This window comes from Neolamprologus multifasciatus, chromosome 22, assembly GCF_963576455.1.
Source record: "Neolamprologus multifasciatus chromosome 22, fNeoMul1.2, whole genome shotgun sequence".
In the NCBI taxonomy this organism is placed as follows: Eukaryota; Metazoa; Chordata; class Actinopteri; order Cichliformes; family Cichlidae; genus Neolamprologus; species Neolamprologus multifasciatus.
In genome coordinates this window covers 15,462,881-15,487,837 of record NC_140459.1, presented here as the reverse complement: position 1 = coordinate 15,487,837, position 24,957 = coordinate 15,462,881, and the positions used below count along the sequence as shown (strand labels likewise).

Sequence of the window (24,957 nt, the reverse complement as noted above, 5' to 3'; positions counted from 1 at the left end):
GCTTCTTTTTTGAATGAAAGACCTTTAACCTGCATTTTTGATGGCACAGTGAATTCTGTGATTTCTGTAAGGGTTCCAGTGATTTCCAGGACAGACTCGGTTTTTAACGCAGTGCTGCAGGACCATCATGGGCACACAATACATATTTTTGTCCTTATATCTAGCGCACAAATATTTCCAGATTCACAGAATCTTGTGATGATTTTATGCACTGTAGATGATGAAATGTTCAAAGTCCTCACAGTTTCATGTTGAGAAACCATTTTTTTCCTTAGTTCCACAATTTGTTGATTCAGAGTTGTGAACCTCCACCAACCATAACATCAAAAAACATTTATATCCATACTCAAATTATTGATATTTGTCACATAAACCTGATTAGTTTTCAGATGTTCCTGAAGCTGTTTCTAGCAAACTGTTGCTGTGTTTCCAACTTTCATTAAAATAATAAAATACCTCAGTTTAAACATTTTATAGATTTTCTGTCTTCAGTTATGAATGAAATATGAGTCCATGAGTGTTGCAAATGATTGCATTCTTTTTTATTTATATTTTACACAGTGAATTTTTTTCAGAATTGGTATAACCTCCTAAGACCCGAACTCTTCCACGGCATGCATTTTTAATTTCTCTTGGATATTTGGGCATATTGGGGCCCAGTGAATGTAAAAACAAAGAATTACCAGATTTTTGTTTTTTTTTACCTTAGTTTTGTTTTTATGAAAAATAAAAGCCACATATGAGGATATTTGTTTAAAATTCTGATAGAACAGTAGCAGTATAATGTCCTCGTACGTGGATATCAGTATTTTGGTCTAAATAACCCAAAATGTGATGTCCACGTATGTGGATGCCAGGTCCAAGGAGGATAAAAACAATGTGCTCAAAAATGTCATAGTGCAAAGAAACCCGAATGTGTTATGAAGAACACACTTTTTGATAAAGGAGAGGTATGATGTTTCAACCAAAATTATGGTTATTGTTTTCTATTAGCAACAAAATTGTGATTAAATTGCTTTCTATGACTTTCAAGCCAAGGAGGCACTTAACTACATCGTCATTTTTTGTAAAACCACATAAAATCTAGAGGAACATTGGCAGCAGATACAACAGCAACAAATTGTATCACAGGAAGCTTGCCAAAGAAAAAAAGACATTTTTAGCTTATTGAATATCTATAGCACTTGCTGTATGCTGTAGTGTTACACGAGCCTGTCTTTTCCAAAACCAATGCAAAGATTGAAATTATACAAAGAATTATCGTATTATGTGGAAAGTAATTGTATCAGGAGTTCCACATTTATAAAACCTACAAGACACCATATGTGTTTTATATTGTTTGCTAAGTTTAGAAATACAAAATCGTTTTGCAAAAGTGAATAAATGCACCGTGTCTCAAGTTCCCATGAGTTTTTCTTTCACTAAAGCAGATCATGAGCTTACCAACCACAACCAAGTCCTGTGAGCACAATAAAATTGCACTATACTGTGCTTAATCCAACTAGTTTTCCTTCCTATTTGTTTGACTGCAAATTCAAAAAAGGGACAAAGACATAGGTGAAAAAAAACTTTCAGGGAGTCACATACATTTAACACAGACAGGTGCCAGAATGGGAGTAAGCATGGTGCGGTGTCAGGTTTGGTTGTGGTCATGCAGTTAAGCATCTGTTCTCTGTCTGACCCAGTAACCCTGAAAGAAAGTGGGAGGAAGACAGTGAGACAGAGAGAGGGGTAGGGTTAGGAAGAAAAAGAAACAGACGGCAAGGGTCAAAGTTCAAATCATTTACTGCTCTCCACTTCAACACCCTGCTAAGCTTTTGTCTGGACAAAAGCTCGCTGCGCATACACCTTAATTTAGCTGATTTTGCACTTGATTAGACAGATGTCAGAAGTTTAGAAGTTAAGGTTTCATGCATGCACAGTATATATGGCTCATGTATGTCCCTGTGGAGTATTAACACACATGAGCAGCAAGTGAAGCTTTTTTTGGTTTCTGTCTCTACAGACAGCTATTTTAGAATAGGCTTGCACTAAATACTGCTCTAAAAATACAACTTCTGGACTCACAGTGCAAACATTAGGGTTTGCAGTCTCTTTGGAGTAATTTTATTGCCTATTTTAAGGGACCAAATTACCTTCAATTTAGCTGCTTTGTAAAAAGTTGCACCACAGTGAATCTGAGTGTTGCATGGGGATGCATAGTTCACTGATATTATGACTGACATGAGGGTAAGCAATAAAAAACTGAGGAGAGGAGAGGAGAGGAGAGGAGAGATGTTAGGTAAGCAGGTGACAGCAGTTGCCCCCAGCTGTGAACCGAGTGCGCCCAGAAACAGCCTGACAGGGCCTGCTGGGGAAATGAGTCTTCTCTGGGAATAAATCCGACAAGCACACACTTGCATTTGCACACACACACGCACACACACACACAAACATGCATGCACACGCACATACAAAGGACTCCTGTACACAGGGGAAAATACACATACATAGACAGAATGAACAAGAGTACAAAAAGGCTCCCAAGGCGCAAGACTCAGACAGGAAATACATCATCACTCAAGAAGAAATGCATCACCTGCAGAGGTCTGAGACTCCTAGCTTAAAAGACTGCAGGATAAGGTGATAGTGCTAACGCATGCAAATGCAGCTTAATGATGATAATAAAGATAATAATCCATGAGCTATATTTCTTGCTCATTTTGTGCAATGTTGCATCAGGATACAAAATCCTGTAGGATTATTTACGAACAGAGGAGTTAATAACCATAATTCTATACTAAAAACACAATCTTCATGAGCATAACAGTATGAGGTGTTGAGGGAGGGAGATTGTGTGCTTGTTTAGATAAGGTTTGCGTGTATGATCTTTGCTGACAGCCTGCTTCTATGAGCACTGTCATCACATGCCAGGCCTAAATGGGAAAAAAGCAATTCATTTCCATTCTCTGTCCCGTGTGTATCCATTTATATATTTTTAATACAAGATAAAAGTATTATTTTACATGATAATTATCAAATGCTTCCCACAGAATCAATTAAGCTAAGTGCCACACTTTCTGTCTTTAAAAAAAAGAAATAAATGTAAAACTTGCATGAAATATTGAAGGGTTGGATTAGCTCCAATTTAGGGCAACAAATGTAGCTGGGTTCACAGACCACTTCTTTGTCTGCTGTACACCCATCAATTTGCAATTTCACTTTTTTTAATACCAATACTTTAGATTAAAATAAGATTTATTGGGTTAAAAAATTATTTAAAAAATAATAAATTAAATTGATTGAGTGTTCTATAATCTGACTGTACATATTTTACAGTCGGAATAACAAAAGAAAGACAACTGCAGTAATTGTTTAGTACCAAGTTCTTTAAGGCACTAAGTTAAGGTGATAATTGGTAAACATCCATGTCAATTGTTGAGTTTTCTCACACCTAAACTGGAACAAGTTATGTTTAACATTTATGTATTTGCATTTATTAAAAATAGCTCCATTTACCTCCGGAGCAAAACGAGAAGCTTAGCAACTAGACACTGGGCTTGTCACGATACTAGAATTTCAAACTCAATGCCAATACTCGAGAAAATATTTAACACTCAATACCATACTCAATATCACAGAACAATTCTGCACATGTATTTGACACCGCCCTGTTTATTTCCTGTGCTTCTGGTGATCTGGTACCATCTCTTCTGATAAACAGAGTTGGTAAGTTGGCTGTCACTGTTTCTGCCAAGTTGCTGACTTTTCTCTGCTTTAACCTGAGACTTTAAGAGAAACATTTTTAGACACAAATAATTGTGTTATTCTGTTATATTAACACTGTATATTAACAAGCAAGACTGATATTGTTTGCTGCCTAGCTCCAAAATTACATTATGGTTTTATTAATTAGCAATAGCTGCTAGCTGCTACCTTAATGATAATTCAACAGACAGCTAATGTGGCCGCTGGGTAATTGCTAATAGTTATACAGCTAACATTAGTGTGTGCACCAGTCAGGTTACAATTTAAAACTGTAATGTTGTTGAAACACAGGCTTTGGTGACCTCATGAAACTGCTTGTACATACTGGAGTGTGAAGTTGTGTTAGCTGGAGGAGGTGAAGAATGTTGCAATTGTGTATCTAATATGATGGTAATTTTTAGTTTCCATTAGTATCTTAGTACAGATTTTTTAAGAATATTATTTACATCACGACTATCTAAAATGTGATATATATAACAGTGAATTGATGAATTTGCAAAAAAAAACTGAGTTAGTTAAAAAAAGATAGAAAATTAGTTAGAAAAAGCAAGGCACAGAACCATACAGAATTAAGTACTTGTATGAAAATTTCTAACTACAGCAGAGAAATAAATATTTCTATTATATTTTGTGACTCTAAAAGAAAAGATCACTGTGAGCAAATCAAATTCTAAATAATTCTCACTAACTTATGTTAGTTTAAGCTTTGCGTTATATTTATCAGTAACATGCTTTACACCTACAACAGTGTTCCTTGAGTAGACATGACGTATATCCAATTATTAGGACCTAACAACTATAACAGGCCTGCTTCAGCTGAAGATATACCATAAAATAGGATGAATGATAAATTCTTAATCAAAATTGCATTCAAGTTTAATATCCTCAAGTAGATTTTAAGGCTCTTTGACAGAAAAAAAGAGCTTGCTCGCCCCCATCATTTTTACCTGGAAGATAAGCAACCTACAAGCCTGTGAAGAAGACTGCAGAGCTTCTTTCTAAACAGTAATGAACAACCATCCCACTTGTGTCTTTTCAGTTCTTCATTGTTGTGGTTGCCTGGGTCCAGACATTCAAATGTGTCCACTCCACCAAACTGACTCATTGTCATAGTAACATTTCATGGCATAAGTCTAATAAGTGCCCCAGGAAGCCTAATGAATAGCCAATCAGTACCATGCCTCTGACAACCACTGTAAGCCATGCGTTATGACAGGGGTGTTTTAAACAGCCGGTGCTTACATGTTTTTGGTACCTATGAGACATGACTACTGTACAACAAATGCAGGAGCATGCAAAAATGTCTTTTCTTTACCCATAAAACCTTAAGACAACCAATATGTTGGCATGGCTACACATCAGTGTCAAATTAAAGTTTATTACATGTAGATTTTAGATTCTAGCAATATACACAACAAAGTATAAAGTTATTTTTTTAATAACTTAGTAAGTAAATGTTAATTTATTGTATATCCACTACATGCACAGTGAAAACCTTTCAGGACTTTTTTTTATTATTATTATTTTTGGTAACAGCTCATTGTAGCTTATGAAAATCAAAATCCAGTATCTTAAATTATTAGAATATTTCATTTCAAGTTTGAGCAAATTACTGTTTAAACAGTATAAAACTTGTTTCAATACATGCAACTTACATCAAGACTGCTGATTCAGCATTTGTCCAAATGATGAGGGTTAGCAACAGAAGGTCATTAATGAAAAGGGTGGCTATTCACAGAGTATTGTATTATCTAAGCATATCAATGGAAGGTTGACTAGAAAGAAAAATATTGGTGGGAAAAGGTAGACAAGCAACAAGGAAGACTGCAGACTGCAGCGATGATTGCCAAAAAAGTTGATTCAAGAACTTGAAGAACTTCACAAGGAGTATACTGAGGCAGGTGTCAGTGCATCAAAAGCAGAAAAGGGGCTACAACTGTTGCATTCCTAATATCAGCCACTCCTGAGCAGAGACAACATCAGAAGTTTCTCACCTGGGCTAAGGAGAAAAAGAACTGGACTGTTGCTCAGTGGCCCAAAGTCCTCTTTTCAGATGAAAGTAAGTTGTGCATTTCATTTGGAAATCAAGGTCCGAGAGTCTGACAGAAAAGAGGAAAGGCATAGAATCCAAGTTGTTTGAAGTACAGTGTGAAGTTTCCACAGCCTGTGATGATTTGGTGTGCCATGTCATTGGCTGGTGTTGGTGATAGTTGGTTACTGTGTTGTATCAAGTCCAAAGTCAGAAACCTTCTACCAGGAGACTTTAGAGTACTTCATGTTTCCATCTGCTCACAAGCTTTATGGAGATGCCGACTTTCTTTTTCAGCAGGACTTAGCAACTGCCCACAGTGCCAAAAGGACTACCAAATAGTTTGCTGACCATGTTATTACTGTGTTTGATTGGCCATCCAACTTATCTAACCTAAATCCCACAACTATCATCAAGAGGAAGATCAGAGACACCCAATCCAAAAATACAAATGAGCTTAAAGCCATTATCAAAGCAACTTGGGTTTTAATATCTCCTCAGCAGTGCTTTACTTATTGGAAAGTAGTCCAAATCAGTACTGATTATATCAACATATTAAAAAAACTGAATAATTTGAGATACTGAATTTCTATACTCAATAAATATTTCACTTTACATGTCATGAATTTTTTTCACAGTATTCCTTTTTTTAAAGATACAATATTAGTGATTAACAGAGAAAATTAAAATCCGCCCATCTATGGAAATTTGTTAGAGTAGATGCAATATCTGTGAAGACAGAAACAAAACTGACTATTTTTTCTTGTTGTAATTTCATGTCAGCTATTGTATGTACTTTCCACAGAGAGAACAGTCATTAAGGGAATCAGTTTCCTCCTCAAGGACTGTCTGAGAGGGGCACACTCTGGCTGTCACCAAGGACTGAACCTTTGACCAACTTTGCTGCTTATGCATCCACACGTCTATCCTTCTCCAATGCCATTTCCCATGTTCCTTCAAGCATCCATCTTTAACGAAATATGTCCTCCTACCATACCAATATTGCATGTTTCTTTACATAGATTAAAGCAGATCACACAGACACACACACACACACCAAGAAGGAGCACCAGCTGGATCTGAGACTGTCTGTCTTTGTTAATTTCTCATCTGCCTTTCTCGTAACGCATCAGAGTGTGTGTGTGTGTGCATGTGTCTACCTCCTATGCCTGCGTGTCCCTGCGTGTGCGCACTTGTGTGTTTGCAGTTACCCTTAGGGTAACACATGCTATCTCGGTGTGCCCAATATTTTTTGTGTATTTATAAGTTCCTGTGTATGTGTGTATGCGTGCCTGCTCTAGCCTGCTCAACATGTTCATGTCATGTCTACTTCGAGACATCTTTGAAATAATGAAGAGGCTGCAGTGTGTGTGTTTGTGCCAGGTTTGTGTGGAAATCTCATATCTTCTGAACCTCCGTTAATTATTAGAGAAGCAGAGATTTCTCCAATTTGATTGCCCTTTAATCTTATTTTTTTTCTAATTTGAAAAAAAAAATAAAACTCTCAGGTAAATTAAAAACACACTTCCTAGACTATTTCTTTCTCTTCTCACTTCTATAGGAAGCTGCCATACCTTTCAGTTTAATTACAGTGAATTATGATTGAAATTGTTACACTTGTGTCACCATTCTGTCAAATGAGTATTCATAACAGACCTTGGAGGAAAACAGGAATTGTATATATATAAAGCTGTTAAGGATCCACAAGACCTTAAAACAGCTGAAACAGCTAACCAGAGTGCAGTCTCCCTTTTTATTCCAATTTACATGGCAAAATGATCACTTCTTTCAATTTAACAAGCCTGTTGATAGCAGAGACAGCTCAATATGTGCAATCTGACATTTTTAAAAGCATACCAGGCAGAGATCTGAAATACATGAACAAATTTGGCTCCAGCAATTAAAAGAAAACACAACATTTGGGTGGCAATTTGTGTTGCAGGGAATAAAACGTGTTCCCAGTTGGAAGGAAAAAATGCAAGAGATTAACACGGCTGTATCATGTGCGTACCCAGATAATATAATCAACACTTATAACAAATTCAAAAAGAATAGAGGTCAGGTAGGAGGGGAAAAGGAGAAGAGAATAGGTAAGATGAATGGCCAAGAGAAAAGAGAACGAAGGGGGATGAAGGAGGTAAGAGGAGAGATGCCAGATGTGGGAGATGAAAGAAAGGTGGCCATTACAAATTCGGCATGGGTGGAGGTCAGTAGGAGGATGCAGGAGGAAGGAATAAAGGAAAGGCAGGGTTTGGATGGAGAGAAAAATGCAATTGAATATGGATCAGTCAATATAAAGAAAAAATGTTCTTGGTGACCACTCAAAAAGTAGGTTTCACTAAACTGGTTTATTCAGAAGTACGCATAAGCCAGGGAAGTATATAGTTTTCAGTAAATGCTACAAACTAGATCCTACAGATCTAGTTTGTTTGTTTTGTTTTTTGGCTTCAATTGGGTCATGATTTTTGGGTTCAATTCAAAATTCTTCAGAATAGAGTTACATCCACACGGGTGCCAAACTGTTTTCAGACAGCCTTAGCTATGGTGATAACATAAAAGTATGCAGGTTGTAAAGGAATCAGAGGGGAAAGAGAACAGGCGAGAGCACAATTTACATCAAAAGTAGCGAAAAGTGATACCTCTAACTGAAAGTTCAATCCCCTCTAATGTTATCAAAGGTAAAATATCAAAGGTACACAAATCTCACATATGTTCATGGGTTTAGGGGTGACAGTTATCACAAGATTACATTTATATAAAAGTAACTTGCATTATAAAAATAAGCTTTCTGGGGAAATCAATGCTACCTGTTTGACCATCAGGTATAACATAATGAAGAAAATCTCAAGAGAATGTTCACAACACATTTAGCACCTTAAAGCTGGATGATATACCGATAACAGCAAAACATTGTGATACTTTGGTGTTAAAAATGGTGAAGGCCAGTGTTCCACACCCTGAAGGCACAGTGTGCATGTCAGCATTTTGTCATTTTCTCTCCCATGTTTTCTGTACCTTTGAATTGACAAGACATGGCTGAAAATACAAGTACCTATGTCAACTGTCAACAGCAAAAACGACGGACGTATGGAGTAATTTTCTTTCACAGTCGACAGTGACAGACAGCCAGGAGACACTACAAGTCCGTTCTTTAACACAAAAAACTTGGCAAAGCATCGGAAAAGCAGTCTAAGAGCAATGACACTCATTTGGATTCATCTTTCAGTTTGACTGGCAAACATCTCAATATGCAAACCCAACATTTACACTAGTAATGTTAACTTACTACTACAAATGGAAAGCTGCTGCAAATCACGTGTTCGAAAAATGCAGATCATGAAAACCACCTGCACATTTATACTACCTATACATCTTTGCACCCAGTAGAACACAAACCTCTGCCAAGGAGATGTACGGAGTCCTACCGCCGTTTAATAAGTGAGAACTACTTCAAATTTAGAGTTAACTATGAAAGAAATCAAATAAATTCAGGTGTAGGTGGCAGCAGCAAAAAACACTTAATAGAACATAAATAAGAAGGTTACTGGGCATGAAATAAAGCAAACATAAATGGCAATGACAGCACGTCTGGCACTTCAGGGTAATAAAAAAACCCAAGTGAGGATTATTAGCCTGCACACAAGTGCATTAAAGTAGACTGGGTACAAATGACTCTTTACCTGCTTGGTGGAGGTCTACACTCTACTGAGCACATTTTCTTTTTTCATTTTGTCAAACTAGATTCCCACAGGATCGTTAACAAAAACTGGATCTTGGATGTTTTAATTATTAAAACTGAAACATTTCAAGCTCCATGTCACTTACTTTTCTTGGTGCTTTAGGTTTAGTCATGTTTCAAAATAGGCACTGAAATATTTCTATAGGTAAGGCTCAAACAAATGAAGAAACAATAAGCACAACAGTTAAAAAAAGGTGGTTAGAAGTAGGAAAGGACACAAAAGACACCAGCACAAAGGTTGAGAATGATCAAGATTAAACAGTAGGAAAGGGTGAGATAAGAAGTGAGACAATCTGAGCCCAGGTTTTTGTTAAAGAAACCGAAATTGGTAATTGCCTTACATGCTTACCATTGAACCTCGCCTCATCTTCTCCTTCCTCTGTCTCTGCAAGCCAAAAGTATTTATACGATCAAGAGGCTGACTCTACGACAGACACATCTTCCTCCCTGAGAAACCAGCCATGAGCCACAGGATTAAATGTGTGTTAGAAAGTCTTTGCTGTGTGAGCATGCTGCTCTGGCTCATTATGAACACAGTGTTCTAATAGTCCAAATGTACAATGTGTCTAGCAGAGACCAAAAGTTCCCTCTGTGAGTTTCAGCAATAAGACATAGTATCAATAGACTATCAAGTGATTTTTGCCCCTAACTAACACAGATAAATGATCAGTTGGGGCATATTAATAGACAACATCAATCAATGACTTATAATCAGCATCAGGGTTGTGGACTGCTCCAATCATTCTTTGATATGCAGAGATGAACTGTAAAGCCTGGGTGGTGGACCGTTTCCCCGTGCCTTAGAGCCTTTGCAATTTAACACTGATGACCAGCATTAAATTACTAGATGCTACCAGAGGATGTCTGATAAATTTCAATTTCTTCATGTTGCAAGAACAAAGTACTACATGGCTAATCAATATAAATTAAATTAGCTATTTTTAGCCTTATGGGTTAATTGCATGGTCACATGCCTGAGTCTAGCTATCAGCAGAAACAGTTTGCAATTCTACACCTTACTGATGACTGGAAGACAATGACCCCACTGTCTAATTAATAATTGGTCGTATTCAACTAGTCAGTGTTGGTCCTTTAAATTGGGTGCTGATGAGATCTATAGTGTCATTAAAAAAAATCTCTAAGGTTATATCTCTGGTGGCACTGCTGAAAAACAGCTCAAATCCAAATTTGCTGTGCACATGCAGGTTGAGAGGTTGGACACAGCTCTCGTTTTGATTCTGACAAGTTGAATGTAGCCCAGATTACATTTAGGTCTGGGAGACGGTGAAAAATGTGTGTGGGTTTTTCCTTGCGTGCATGTGCACATGTGCAATTTAGTATGTTTGGTGAGTAAATTAAGCCTCTGGAGCCACAGGACAAATCTGACAGATGAAATGAAGAGAGGGAGCCTAGAGGAGAGCTGAGAGCACAGAAGAAATGCTGAGCGGAGGAGAGAAAAATAGAGGAGCAGGCGACAGGAGAAGGGGTGAGAGGAGAGGTAGAGATGAGCTGAGGAGAGCAGAGCAGCAGGGAGGAGGAGGAGAGCTGAACAGATGAAACGGAGAAAGGACAAGTGGCGAGAAGAAGAGCAGAGTACGAGTACAGCAATTTTTTCAAGATATACTGTTAAGAAAAACTTAATTTTAAACATAACGAAAGAGTAGCACTTTTATAATCACCTCTCAGATACATAGAGTCCAAAGAAATCAGGAGTATTGAAACCTTTCATCAGCTCTCTCCATGAATGACCTCTTTAAAGTCTTTTCATTGCACAAAGACTTTGAGGAACACCGACTCCTCAATTAAAGTCCCGCATCATGACAAAAGATGCTACTTCTCTAGAAATGGCATTGTATCTTTGTGTCAAATGTGTTAAGCAAGTTGAGAAATTAATGTTTTTGTCCACTGGCTACAGCAGCGTGTGAATCCATTACTGCCTTGTTCATTACTTTACCTTCCAGATTGCTTTTTAGAATAGAATTGCAGGTCCATACAATGATTGGTTACCTGCCAATGGCCGGTGGAGTAGACTAATTTGCCAGCCACAGCCAAAATGTAACAGCGTTTGGCTGGTGGCTGCTTTTAATTTTCCAGCTTCTTTTTAAAGCCTTGGTCCTGAAAATGTCAGCATGGATCAAGGGGACATTTAATTACACATTTATTTACTTTTTATTCCAGCCTCTGTACGTTTAAAGAAGGCTTTATTTGCCCGCTTGCTTTGCCAGCTTCTATACCTTTGACATTCGATTGATCCTAATAAGAATTAGCATTTCTCTAAAGATACTCTTTAGACTGCTTTAAATAAAACAGCTATCCCAAGAAGTATTCTTAAAAATATCTGCTGCTATGAGGTCTATCACAGGCTTGACAGCTGCGAGGAGATCAGTGCCAGGATCTGTGCCCCCGAGGGTTTAAAATTAGATCTTCTGCGCCTGAGGAAATCCTACCTTTCTTGCCTTTGTTCAGTTGGCACCCTACAAATCACAATCTCTCATCTGTCCATCAAAGTGAACCATAACAAAAAAAAAGTATTTTTGAAAACGGCAACAAAAAAAGTCTGGAGTTTCCTGGGTGTTATTTTTTTAGCGTTAAACTACAACACTGCATGCTGTGATTGTGCAAAACCGCGCGTCTAGACCGTCCCTGTGTTGATTCGCTTAATCGCTGTAGAAATCCATAGTATTTCTGTTCAGTCAGCCTACACACAATCTCCCCGCACTGGAGGATGATACAGACTTTGCAATGACAATGACAAACGGTTCTCAGTAGCTTCCACTGGAGCTGGATTTTTGAGGTTTCCTTTTCCTTCTTGTGCAATTTTCAGGCTTAGTCTATCCCCTTGAAGCCATATTTTCTTACGAAACTACCTTGGCTGGGTGTTATCAGAAGCCCATAGAGGGGGCAGGCTCAGTTTCAAACCTGGTCCTGCTCGAGTCTCTAAACTTGTTCTGTCTTCTTCCTATCGTGTTATTTCTCCCTCTCTCTGTCACTCAGCTCACCTTCCCTCTTCCCACATCCCTACTTCCTCTACTTCTTCTCTATCCATCTTTTCCCTCTTCTACACTATCCTTTCCTCTAGATGCGATGATTAAGACTCGGTTACTCTAAACACCACAAAAGCCTCACCTGACGCAGCAGTGACTGCGTTTGCCTGGGTGTGTGAGCTCACTCAAATGTGCGCGTTCATACGGCATTTTTGAAAAGGATCAGAAAGACAGGACTAAAAATGGAAAGCAGGGAAAGACAGACAAAGAAGGCAGGAGAGGGGGTGCCACGCTGTGAATATTTTAACATTTTATTTCACTCAAGAAAGGAAAGAGTGGGAGCAAGTGAAACAAGGAGGAGAGAGGGAGGGGGAAGAGAAAGAGCAAGGACAAGGACAGAAAGTGTCTAAGATAGAAAAGAAAAAGAGGTGGTGGGGGGGACACCAGAATTATATAACATCTTTTGACTGAAATGCAGTTTCAGAAAAAAAAGAAGAAGAAATGGTCATGGTGGAGGAGGTTTGGGAATAAAATGCTGTGTAAGGCTTGGGCCTCACCACTAGAAGCAACTCACGTTCACACTCATGCACACACCCACACACACCCACACACACACAGACAAACACACTCCCGCACACACTTTGGTATAAGCAACTCACGTTCGCTGCCACAGCCCAAGAGCTACCGCAAGAATATTTATTGGCTACCAGCTCAATGGCTGTATTGAAGAGAAGGATGAGAGAGAGAGAGAGAGAGAGAGAGAGAGAGAGAGCAAACTGAAGCAACCAGAAAACGAGGAAAGAGGGAGAGAAGCTGTTGCCTGTTCCACTCATCTCTCCCTCTTTCCCTTCATCCTACCTGTATGCCAATTCCTATTTCTCTGCTTTGCCCCGCAACACACCATACATCCACGCATACATCCCCAACCCCTTCTCACTCACACTCTTGCACCGACACCTCGCAGACACCTCTCGCACACTAGCAGAAGCACACCCACACTTTCCTCTTTACAAACGCGCGCGCGCTTGACTGCATCAGTGAAGAAAAAGAAGAAAAAATTAAAAGAAGAAGAAGAAGAAAAACTGTACTACCGCCCATTCTCACTCAAACCGTGTGACTGCGTGTGGGTTCGCTTATTAACTGTCTGTGTATGCGCGCGTGTGTCTGTGTGTTTGCGGGTGTCGCATCCCCTTACCTTGGGCGCGCGATGAGAGCGAGCAGAGAACGAGACTCCACAGAAAACAGCGCATCGCCGTCATTCCTCCGTCCCTCATCCTCTCGTTCGTCCCCCTCATCCCCCTCTTCGTCGTCACCCTCTTCATCCTCCTCGTAGCCGACGAGAGGTGCGTGAGACAGCGTTCCGTGCCGCTATTAGTAATATTATTAGCATCAATACATCTTCCGTGAGCCGAGCTCGAGCCCTCTAAGCTCTCACCGGGCCGCATGCTGCTTCACATCCAGAAAACGGAGGGAGAGAGAAAGAGAGAGAGGGCGAGATAGAGAGAGAAAGAGAGAGGGGGAGAGAAACGGGAGACGCGTGCGTTTTCTTTGCCGCCTTCTTCTAACACAGACTAGATAAATCCTTCATATCCGAAAAAATCTAATAAATTCAGTCAACATCCACCGAGGGAGAGAAAAAAAAGCCCAGAAAAGCAGAGGGGTGGAAGGGACGGGCGCACAGGTTGCCTCTCTGTCTTTAAATCCACTCTCCGCTAGGTTTTAGCGGTGCTTGTCGTCAGTATCTCTCTATTCCGTCCCGTTCCATTGCAGAAAAGTGATAGAGAGGGAGGGAGAGCTTCAAATCCACACTTCCCCTCAGCTGCATCTCCTCTTCAGTCTGAAAATATTAGGCTCTGTGGCGTTTTCCCTTCTTATATGCCTCTCCTCCTGTGCTCTTATGTATACTGTGCGTCCCCTCTTGTTCTGTCTTTTAAAAAATATGTATATCCCCTTGACTTTTTTTTTCTTACCGCTGAATATCTCAAAAATGAACAGGGATATCTGTTTTTAATAGGGTATCTGTTCGGAAAATCTTCCTCTCTTCCGTGCGTCTGTCAAAGCTTCTTTTTCTTTCCCTTCTCTGCACCTCCTTTCGCTTTCTTTCTATCTTTCTTAATTTCGTTCTTTCTTCACAAACAATTGCGCTCAAAAAAATGTATCTTTACCTCCCCAAACAAGAGAAATTGATCTCACCGTTTCTCATTCATTCGACTTCTTTTCAAAAAAGCGTCACAGTCACTGCGTCTCATTATCCTCACCAAACAAGTCAAACCGGAGCTCGCTCGTGATGTTGAGCCAGTCCTTAAGTTCTCTTGGGGAAACCAAACGAGGAAAGGATAGTGAAAATCCCTCTTGTCAGAACCCCTAGGAGACGTGCATCGTTCCCTCTGCTCGGTGTGCTGTGGTCTTCTCTCCTGGTGTACTGGTTGGTGCGTCTCTTCCCTCTGCGCTGATACAGGGATGCTGCTTTCAAGAGCTCATCGTAAGCTCCCGCTTCTATTCACGTGCATTTGGTCGGAAATAATAGCCTAAAATTGACTCGGTGTCACTCTTTGCCACTGCAGCTCTGTGAAAAGGACAGTGTTCATTGGTTTACACCGGTGTCAGGGAATGGTTTCTTACCAAAACTAAACGTCTAGTCAAAATTTATTCTAAACGGGGGAAAAAATAACAAATACTCAAAAGGTACATCTTAAAGCAAATGGTAATTAGTTATAATTAGTAACATGGGCCAACTAATGATCAACTAACAGTCAACACTCAATTACTCCATTTGTCTTTTGAAATAAAATCAATACAAGGAGGAAAACGTGGGCATTTGGCGGTAAATGGTAGACAGAAATATTTGAGTGTATCTAATGCCGACTGAAGTGCACTGCTGATCCCTTGAAGGCATCTAAAATACTTTAAGCTAATGCCTTGAATATGTTTAGAGGCAATGCCCTATTTTGGTATATTTGCAGAGCTCCTTGCCTCCACTTTATTTTAACAAAGTCCACAGGGGAAATGTGTAAATGCACCAAGTCATTACCAAAGAATGATAACCTCATAATAGTTTGCAAGTGGGTATAAATAGCATGCCACTTCAGGCACATTTAGCTTACAGTAAATGTATCTTTTTTTGTTTTTCCTCCCCCCAAAATGGTAGGAAAGAAGGGTAAGAAATAATGGACTAAATACAAAGTAACATGGAGGCAAGGCAAAGAGATGACCATGACTAAACACCCAACAGGTCAGCTCCCTCCAGTGTGCAGTTTTAGAGTTTATGTATTTATTTTTTTAGATTCGTTTCTTGCTTTTTTTATATGCTGAAGGGAAACAATTGGCATAGGAAAAAACACATCGCTGTGTCATGACTTTTATCTGTTAAAGCCTGGATTAAAATCAGAAATGTCCAAAAAAGAAAAAAAGTCTACATATGGTTTTATGATTTCTGTTACAGCCTTATGTTCATACTTAGCAGGCTTAAAGAGGCTATGTGGGTGGATGAAGACCTTGATGAGCCAATGCTGCTTGCTCCATTGACATCGAATCCAAATAATCTTTAAGCCTGCTGTCTATATTAAAAGAATCCAATTTCTCCACCTTCCAATTAACAGGCATTGTCCATTTCACTGAAAGGAAGGTTAATCCCATTGAGTGTTGTTAACCCACTGTAGGACATAATGGGGAATTTAGATTGAATATTTCTGCAAAAAGTTCATTTTCATTAGTCTTTGTTAGGTTAAATTCCCATCTGTGCATTTCTGGGTTTTTCAGTTTCATGTAATGGTTTGATAACAACCTGATTATTTCCGTAAGGAATTATAATATTTCCAACTTACTCACAGCAAGGATTCTAGGTTAAAATCCAGGTATCCAGGCATGTCTGTGTGGAATTTGCATATTCTTGCAAGGGTCCACAGTGGGTACTTCAGGTTGCCCCAGTAGTCAGATCCATAGTGTTTGGTTAAGTGGTGACAGCTGTGACAGACATCTGCAACCCTGAATTGCATGAAGAGAAGAAAATGGATAATTATGCAGTTTTTTTTTTAAACAGTTTGTGTTGTCACTTTTAATATCACAACTTTCCAGCAATCCTCAAAATTTCTTGGATTAAACTTTTTTGTCTTTATTCAGTTGAAATTTGCAGGCAGCACAAAAAGAGAAGAAGAGTATATGTTGGCTTGTTGTCCACTCTTGTTAGTCAACATTCACTGTGTAACAAATCCCAATGGTCAAATTGTTGTTGATGCCAAACTAACAAAAATTCTACATTTAAAATGTGGTACAAATATTCAAATGTACAAAATATTTGTGCAAACAAGTTGGGAAATTGATACTGGCTTCATTAAATGAATTCTGTCTGCCAATTATCCAGCTTAAAAGTTTGTGTAAGTTGATTTGTATTCAAAACACAAACAAAGAGACAGAAAATTGTATACTGGCATCAGTGATTCTACATTAAATCATGACATCTGATGTAAAAGTTTTTCTAAAATTTATTTTAACGACCAAGTGTACTCTGTGGCTATCCATTTTTCACGTACATCCATTTTTTATTCACCCTTTAGAGGAAGGAATTGCATCAGAACTGATCTCACCCATTACCTCATGGTTTCCCTTCAAGGTTAAGTTGTGTTCAGACTTGAGATTTCTGTGAGATCTAGCTCTTGAAGCCATACCAACTGACAGAATTTGAGCTTGTAGCTGAAGTTTTTTGAATGGTTGAGCGTAGATGTATGTACTGTAGATGGGGTTACTTACTTAGATAACTACCAAAAATGAAATGTTAATCACACCACTCTTTACAATATAAAGTATCGATGAAAAACAACGCTAGAAGTTGCTGAATATGAGCAGTAAAAGCTACCAAACCCAATCTCCAATCCAGAGTTCTGTTTTCTGTTAACTTTTGTGTCAGTTAGTCTTCTGACATCCTCCTTATCTTAAATTTTCTTTTCCTTATCTTCATTTTTTATGTTGTTTATCTTTATCTGATAATCAAATGTTATTAGATCCAGTAAAACTTAGTTGCAACAGCTCCAAGCTGAGATATGCACACACACACATCCAATCCAGGGCTCAAAAAGTCTTTCAAAGCATCTAACTGCAAAAACAATTATCCTTTGCCAGACAATATTTAACACTTACACTTCCTAGATGGCACTACTCTTAAAATATATAAAATATAAATAAATTTAGTTCATTAAGTGTTATTATAGAGGCTCAAGTGCTAATATGCTACCCCCATTTGGGAAGCCATTATTTTTGGTCTGTTTTACTCCCATGTCATTAGTAGAGACCATCTTGCAATGGGTTTATGTTAGTCACAACTACTACATCTGTCTGTCTGTCAATAGGGAGTTAAAACGAGCATGTGGGACGTGCACTTCTGTCACCACTTACTCAGTACCACAGTGTTAGACTACACCCATCTTCAAACTCAGCCTTCATAGTAATCTAAACTTCTTTTCTGTAAGTTCATCCTGCCATGATCATATCTGCACATTGCAATCCTGCAGTATATCCACCCATCTACGTGGGATTCATTCCTGCTACTGTTGGTGTTTGGCACAAACACATACACACACAAATAGAAAAAAAAAAAACAATACAAGCCATTCTCTCTCAGTAGGTAATTAATAGTATTAAATTAGTAACGGTGCTTTTGATTTCCTGATCATTGATTCTCAGTTTGAGTGCAGCTCTGGCGTAATTTACAGCATCTGAGTGTGCGGCGAAGAGGCGAGTAAACGGGGCATGTGTGCTTTTCTGTTCTGAAATGATTTTAAGAAACGTTTATGTGGTAGAGGAATATCCAACACTGGTGAAATTGTGTACATGCATCTATGTGAGAGTTAGCAGGAATATGTGACAGCGAACTGGCTTGCATGCCTCAATGTATGTGTGTGTTTGTGAAACCTGCTCCCAAATGCTCCCTTGAAGCACTCTTCTGCCATCTACAGGCACCTTCTCTCCCCCTTCTTCTCTCTCACTTTCTCCCAAACAAAAACTTGTGTTAATCATTTTGGCATCATTTCAATATTCAGTGCAAAACCGCTGTTTCTTGGAGTCTGGGTGCGTATCTAGTCCATATGCATGTACGTGGATGACTTGAATCCTCCGTGTGCACAATTTCGGGGCCCTACATTAGCTGTCTGTTGCTTTCAGAAATCAATAAGGCATACGCGAGTTTCATGTCTGGAGAGAGAAAGAGAGAGAAAGGAGAGTAGAATGGAAGTAAGAGTGGGATGTAAAAAGGGAGAGAATGGAGGGAAAGGTGTTAGGTGGGAGATTTGTAGGGGTGTGAAAAGGAGAGGAGCAGAAGGCAAGAATGCACTAAAAGATGCAAAAAGGAAAAAGAAGGCTGTACAACAAAAGAAGAGCCAAAAGGAGCAGAGGAGAAGAAATGAGAAAAGGAAAGTGGGTGAAAAGGCAAAAAGGAAGAAGACAGGAAGGAAAGACAAAAAAAATTCAGGTAAAAAACACTCAGGTTAGAGAAATGCAGATAAAGTCCAGGGAAGGAGGGAGACAAGAGGCGGATGGAAGGAGGTCCTGTGGCTAACGAAGAAAATGGGTTTGGGGGGGGTGGGGGCATGGAGGGGGAGAATGCTAGAGAGACTTTCATGAGTAATTCACTATTCACAGCGGTTCTTTGCAATTGCCCCAAAAAGTAGACATACACAGCAGACAGATGTAATGTATTCCAGCATGTCCTAGAAACCCAAGAAACTAAGATTCACATTACATACTTTACTTATTCTGCTGCATACTAAGCTTTATCCAGAAAAGCTTATATATTGCGAGCAGGTAGAGGCATCACTGTCTTGTTCAAAGCAACGTTGTTGACAGACCTGAACCTGATTTATCTCTGTAGGCTTTCCTACAGAGTGGTACCAATGGTTCAAATGATGTGGCATATATCACTGCTGCATTTCAAAATCCTATTTGTTTGTATCCATTACTTTGCTATTGTTGTGAACAGTCAAAGTTTGTTTTTGATGATTAGAGGCGACACATCCAGTCTATTTGGATCCAGAAGCCAACAGCTGGCTTCAGATTATATCAATTGACAATTTTCTTCTCTGTTTACAGGCCTTATTATGGGAATTGTGAATAGGACAATGGAACATCCTAGGTTTTCTTTTTTTTTTAAACGGCCCTTTTTATACAAATTATGTTGTATTGTGTTTGTCATGTCTGAATTATCCTGAAGCAATAGCGCATAGAAGCAAGTAAAGCTGAAAAAAAGGCAATTCATTAGTAACCTGGGAGAGACCACACCACTGTCCTTCTGTTCTCATGCAATAATCATTTTCAAACTCACATACATGGCCCAAACTCTGCATTTTGACTATATTCTAACTGTTTGTGTCTCTCATTTTTACAGTAAAGCAAAGTGTCAGCGTGGTATACGGCTGTTCCATGCTGTAAAATTTAAATATGCTGTAAAAGTGTACTCAATATGGTGATTCAGAAAATCACTAAACTTCAATTGTCAGGTTATACAAATTCTTTTAGCCTGAGCACAGATTCAGCAATAATTTGCTATTTCAAAGATCAATTGTCCTTTTAACACTAAAGTATTAAAGCCAACAGATGAGTGGTAAACAACACCGGGTTCCCTATTACCAGATCCTTTCATCTGTACATTCACACAGGTGTTGAACAATCATCTTTGTGTATTTGTCTTTTCTATTCATTGACCCTACCCAAGAGACAGATAAACTGTATAATGACTAGACTGAGCCTGACAGTCATGTAGCAGTGGCAGGTTTGATTTAAATGTCTTTAATATGGAGAGGAATCTCACTGAATGTAATTGATATGCTCAAGAACAGCAGGACGCCCCGGTGCTAGGAGCAGTGCGCTGCCAGATGTGCATTCTGACTATTTGACTTGAGCCCTTGTGGGACTAGCAAAAACCGGTCATGTCAGTAAATGAGCAGACGGCTTAACTGCAAGTGTGGGACATAGGAATCCCATATGTAAGGAATCTTGTGAAGAAAAGCATCCAAGCAAAACAAAAAGATGGATTTATTTATTTACTTTTGTCACTGGAGCATGATCCCTCAATGGGACATGGACTAATGAGGTAATTGACTAACGAGATATCCAATCAGGAGCCACAGTGCCAGAGGGCGGGAAGGCGGCTGCTGTTGACACGATCGAGTTATTCCCGTTTTGCAAACACACACACACACACACACACACACACACACACACACACACACACACACACACACACACGCACAGTTATGCAGGCAATAATGTCCACACACCCCACAACAGAGAGAATATTTGTTCATCACCAGCTGCCTGTATACAAGCAATGTTGCTCGTGGGGTGTGTATGGAGGGAGACAGATTGTATGAGAGTGTGTGAATGTGTGTGTGTGTGTGTGTGTGTGTCTGTCTGTCTGTGTGCAACGGGGTAGTGTACAACAAGAAGCAGCATCATTGACTTTACAACAAGGTGCCAGTGGCTATTTCAAGCAGACACACACATACACACACACACACACACACGCACACATACAAACACCAGGTTTTGGCTCTGATTAGTTTCACACATGGCAGACAATATCAAGAGTGTTACCCCTGGTTATTGGGATGACAGATACAGATGCCATCTGATTGAAAAAAGTAAGCGGGGAGGAATAGTGTTACTGTCAGTGTTTAGCAGAAACCTTGTATGTGCAACATTCAGTCACTGTTCGTATAAGGTTTCACAGACACCCTGACATTTTGTTTATTGTGTTCACGCAGAGTTGAAGGCTATCATAATGCTTTGTTTGCTGAGTAAGTCCAGTGACTAGAGTATAGATATAAATACGACTCAGTTTCTTTTTATTCTTGAAAACTTGACTTTGGTAATTTCATAACTGTCCACCCACCCACATGTAAAGTGGCATCCTTGGATGTGAAAACAGAAATTGAGTAAAACATATGGCTGCTGCACAAAAGCATTGTTTTGTTTAGGCATTCAAGCATTTTCAATACATTAGAGACAGTGTACATTCTTACATAAAAAGGAAGCTCCCTATAGAATTTAAACATAGACTGGATATAAAAGATGGACAGAGCCACTTCCTGTTCAATAGTGTCTTTCTGATCATAATTTTTGACCCAATTTTGAGTTTTTAAAAGCAGATGTGACTCACACTTTGTTTTTTTATTCAAATGGTGGCTTTCTTCATTTCTATTGCAATCTCTCTACGCCTCATATTTAGACTTCCAGTGAATGGGTAACAATTTAAAGATAAACACTTGGAATCAGTTTCAGATAATTTGTCTGCTTAATTTGTCATGAAATACTGAGGGAGCAGGTGTTGTGTGACTATTACGCTGTCCAGTTACTTCTGAGCCTGTGAAAATGAGGGACTGTGTATAAAAAATGGTTATAATTGTAAAATAGTGTACAAAGGCAATGTGAGAAAAATTGTGTTATTATCCAAGTACTTTTTTCTGCGGTTGTAAGACTTGAAAATAGTGACTGAGATCATAAATTCATCATTAAACTTTTTGTTAATATAATTTTATATATATAATAAGTATATTGTGTTCTCATAGTCTGGTATGCAATCAGACTTATTTTTGCAACCAGGGTAGATGCCCTCTGCTGGCCATTGGAAATAATGCAGGTTTAAGGCACACTTTGCCCATCTTTTCTATACAGTCTATGATTTTACCCCATGGTAAAAATGTTCTTTTGCTCTGAAAGATAACACCCACTTTACTGCTGTTTATGCACACTGCCATCTCCGTCAAGCAGCATTTATCTTTAAGTCTTTCAGCTGATAAAACAAAACTTTAAACGAGTCTGAGAGCAATCCTCTTAGTATTATTGCGCCCTGAAATAAGATATTGAAATGCCGTCTGGTTTTTAAGGGGTGTACTGGACATGGCCCTCAGCCACCGGCTCCCATTACTTTCAGATGGCAGTGATTTGGATGAAATCTACTGCACTCAACTGAGCCGTGTGTGTCTATGTGTTTGTGTGTATTCTCTAATAAAGCAGTGATAGATTGTGGTCTGGAGCCATTTTGAGTGAGATGGACTGAATCTAAGTATTGTAGTGCCTGCTTTTATATTCCCTCTTTCAATCTGTATCTACCTCTCTGTGTCTCTCTCTCTCTCTCTCACACACACACACACACACACACTACTTTACCCTTTCTTCAGTCTCACACACTGCCTGCAGGAAAGGAGAAATCTTCTGAAGTGGTTATTTATCTACATCTCATTCCCTCTTTTCACAACGTCTTTCCTCTCTACACTATCAGAGCAGGACACAACCACATCCTCAATCACAGAAACTTGCACACACAGGCAGGGCATTTTAGAGTTGTAAATCCAGCACCAACCGAGAAGCTGTCACTAGCCACACCAGATAAATAAGGAGCAATTGGGAGTGCGCGCGTGTGTGTCACTATGCAAACTGTGTGTGTTTGGGATGAGAAAAATTGAATTTACAGCTTTCAGTCTAATGAAGTAAACAATGAGGTCACATTTAGAAACATCATCAAAAGAGAGAAAGTGGAGTACAGTGGTTTTCAGACCTGTCAAAAAAAAATGCATTCATCCAATCTTTCTGTTTATCTCCATTAAAAATTGCCTCAATTGAATTAAAAACTGTTAGAAGAAGAGAAAAAAGCAAATTTTCCTTAATGATTATCATTTTTTAAACAAATTAAACTTTGATTTTATATATTTCAGCTGCGTTTAATCATGTTTATTGAGGGTTTGCAGCAAAGAGTACATGTAGAAGAGTCTACATGTTCAGATTTACTGATGAGAGTTTCCATTAAATGATTCTTCATTTTTCACATTGCAGTGATTTTGAAAGTAGGCACTGTACACATTAAAAGTTTAGGGAGCCTGTTCTGGAGTTAGACAAGAGGTGTAAGTGACTCAGCTTCAGACTTGCAGTTGCATCAGAATTTGCAGGAGCTTTTAAATATGTAGGAGTGGATAGAAAGGCTCAGTGTGCAATGATATGTCCAAATTACATAAATTAATTAGTCATTTTGTTAATTGAAAATGTTAAGTTAGGTAAATTTATTGACACATCCATTCACCTCAATCTCCTCCTTGTGTGGTGCTCTTATGGTACTTTTCTTCCCAAGGTGCAAGGAGTCCTTTGTGTGACACAGATATGAGTAAATGATGCTGCTGTTTTCCCTGTGAGGTCAAACCTAAGAGGAATTACTCAAACTATTTAGAAACAAATTATTTTTAATGAAAACCTAGACCAGTCACAGTATTATGATAATAAACCAGCACAGCCTGTTCCATGTTGCGTTTAGGTTTGTTACCTCTTCCTCTTCTCCCCTATGTGTCTCCATAAATGTCTTACTAAGTGTCATGGCTGTGTGCAGGCAGGCAGAGAGGAAGGACCCAAAATGCAGGACTCATGGAGGCGAAAGTAAACTCAAAATAAACTGCTTTATTGCAGACTGCTGATCAAACAGAAGACTAACTAAACTGGAAAATATAAACTAACAGGCAGGCACAAACAGGTAACAGAACACAGAGCAGAAACTGAGGGTGAGTAGACATTGACGACACGACAGAGAACAAAGGAAACACAGGGCTTATATACACACGGCAGTAATCAAGGGATGAGAGACAGGAGGGAACACACCTGGGAGAAATCACAGCTGACAGGACAGGGGAAACGTAAACTGAGCACACTCACATAAGACACAGACCTTCACAATAAAACAGGAAACTCAGACACAGGGAACCAGACAAGACGCTAAACTAAACAGACAGATTCACAAACAGACGGAGTGACACCATAGACAGACAGAGACACAGACGCAGACTCAGAGGCAGACCGAATATAACACATAGAACAATAATAGTAATCATCATCATCATCAAAACACCAGAGAAACAAAACGTTCATTCAAAAATAGACCAGAACCGCCTACTGGTATTGGCCAGAAGGGCCGATGGCGCGATATGGCAGCCTCGCTTCTGTCAGTCTGCCCCAGGGCAGCTGTGGCTACAACTGTAGCTTGCCTTCACCAGTGTGTGAATGTGTGTGTGAATGTGTGTGTGAATGGGTGGATGTCTGGGTGTGTAAAGCGCTTTGGGGTCCCTAGGGGACTAGTAAAAGCGCTATACAAATACAGGCCATTTACAATATTATTACAGATCTAATGGAAGAAAATAAATCTGAAATGTATTTGAAGCACAACAAGAAGATGGACATCAGTGTTTTCTTGATTGGAATGAAGTGGATAATGTATGTCGCCAATGTGCGAATGTGTAGGTTTTCTGGAACACCTCTGCAGTGGAAGCAATCAAAACGTGCCACACGCATGCCAATTAAAGAAATAGCTTAACATATTGGGAAATGAGTCTATTTCTTGCCAAGAATTAGTTGAGAAAATCCCTTCTGCTGTTTTTTTTTTAGTGTTTTTTTTATAACTTTAAATATTAAGCCAGCTTGGTGTAAGGATTTGT

The 24,957-nt window shown here is 39.1% G+C and overlaps 1 protein-coding gene across 6 annotated transcripts in view; it reads right to left on the bottom strand.

Moving 5' to 3' along the window:
* Nucleotides 1-15,204, bottom strand: part of csmd3b (CUB and Sushi multiple domains 3b) — a 382,687-nt gene extending 367,483 nt beyond the window's left edge. For 3 of the 6 annotated variants that reach the window (XM_085147499.1, XM_085147501.1, XM_085147503.1), the window contains exon 1: nucleotides 13,695-15,201. In XM_085147499.1, coding sequence (XP_085003625.1) covers nucleotides 13,695-13,944 — 250 coding nt within the window. In that variant the 5' untranslated portion in view covers nucleotides 13,945-15,201. Of the gene's footprint in view, nucleotides 1-13,694 lie in introns of all 6 variants that reach the window. The other 3 variants (XM_085147502.1, XM_085147500.1, XM_085147498.1) reach the window with 3 other exon arrangements.
* Nucleotides 15,205-24,957: the final 9,753 nt, after the last annotated feature.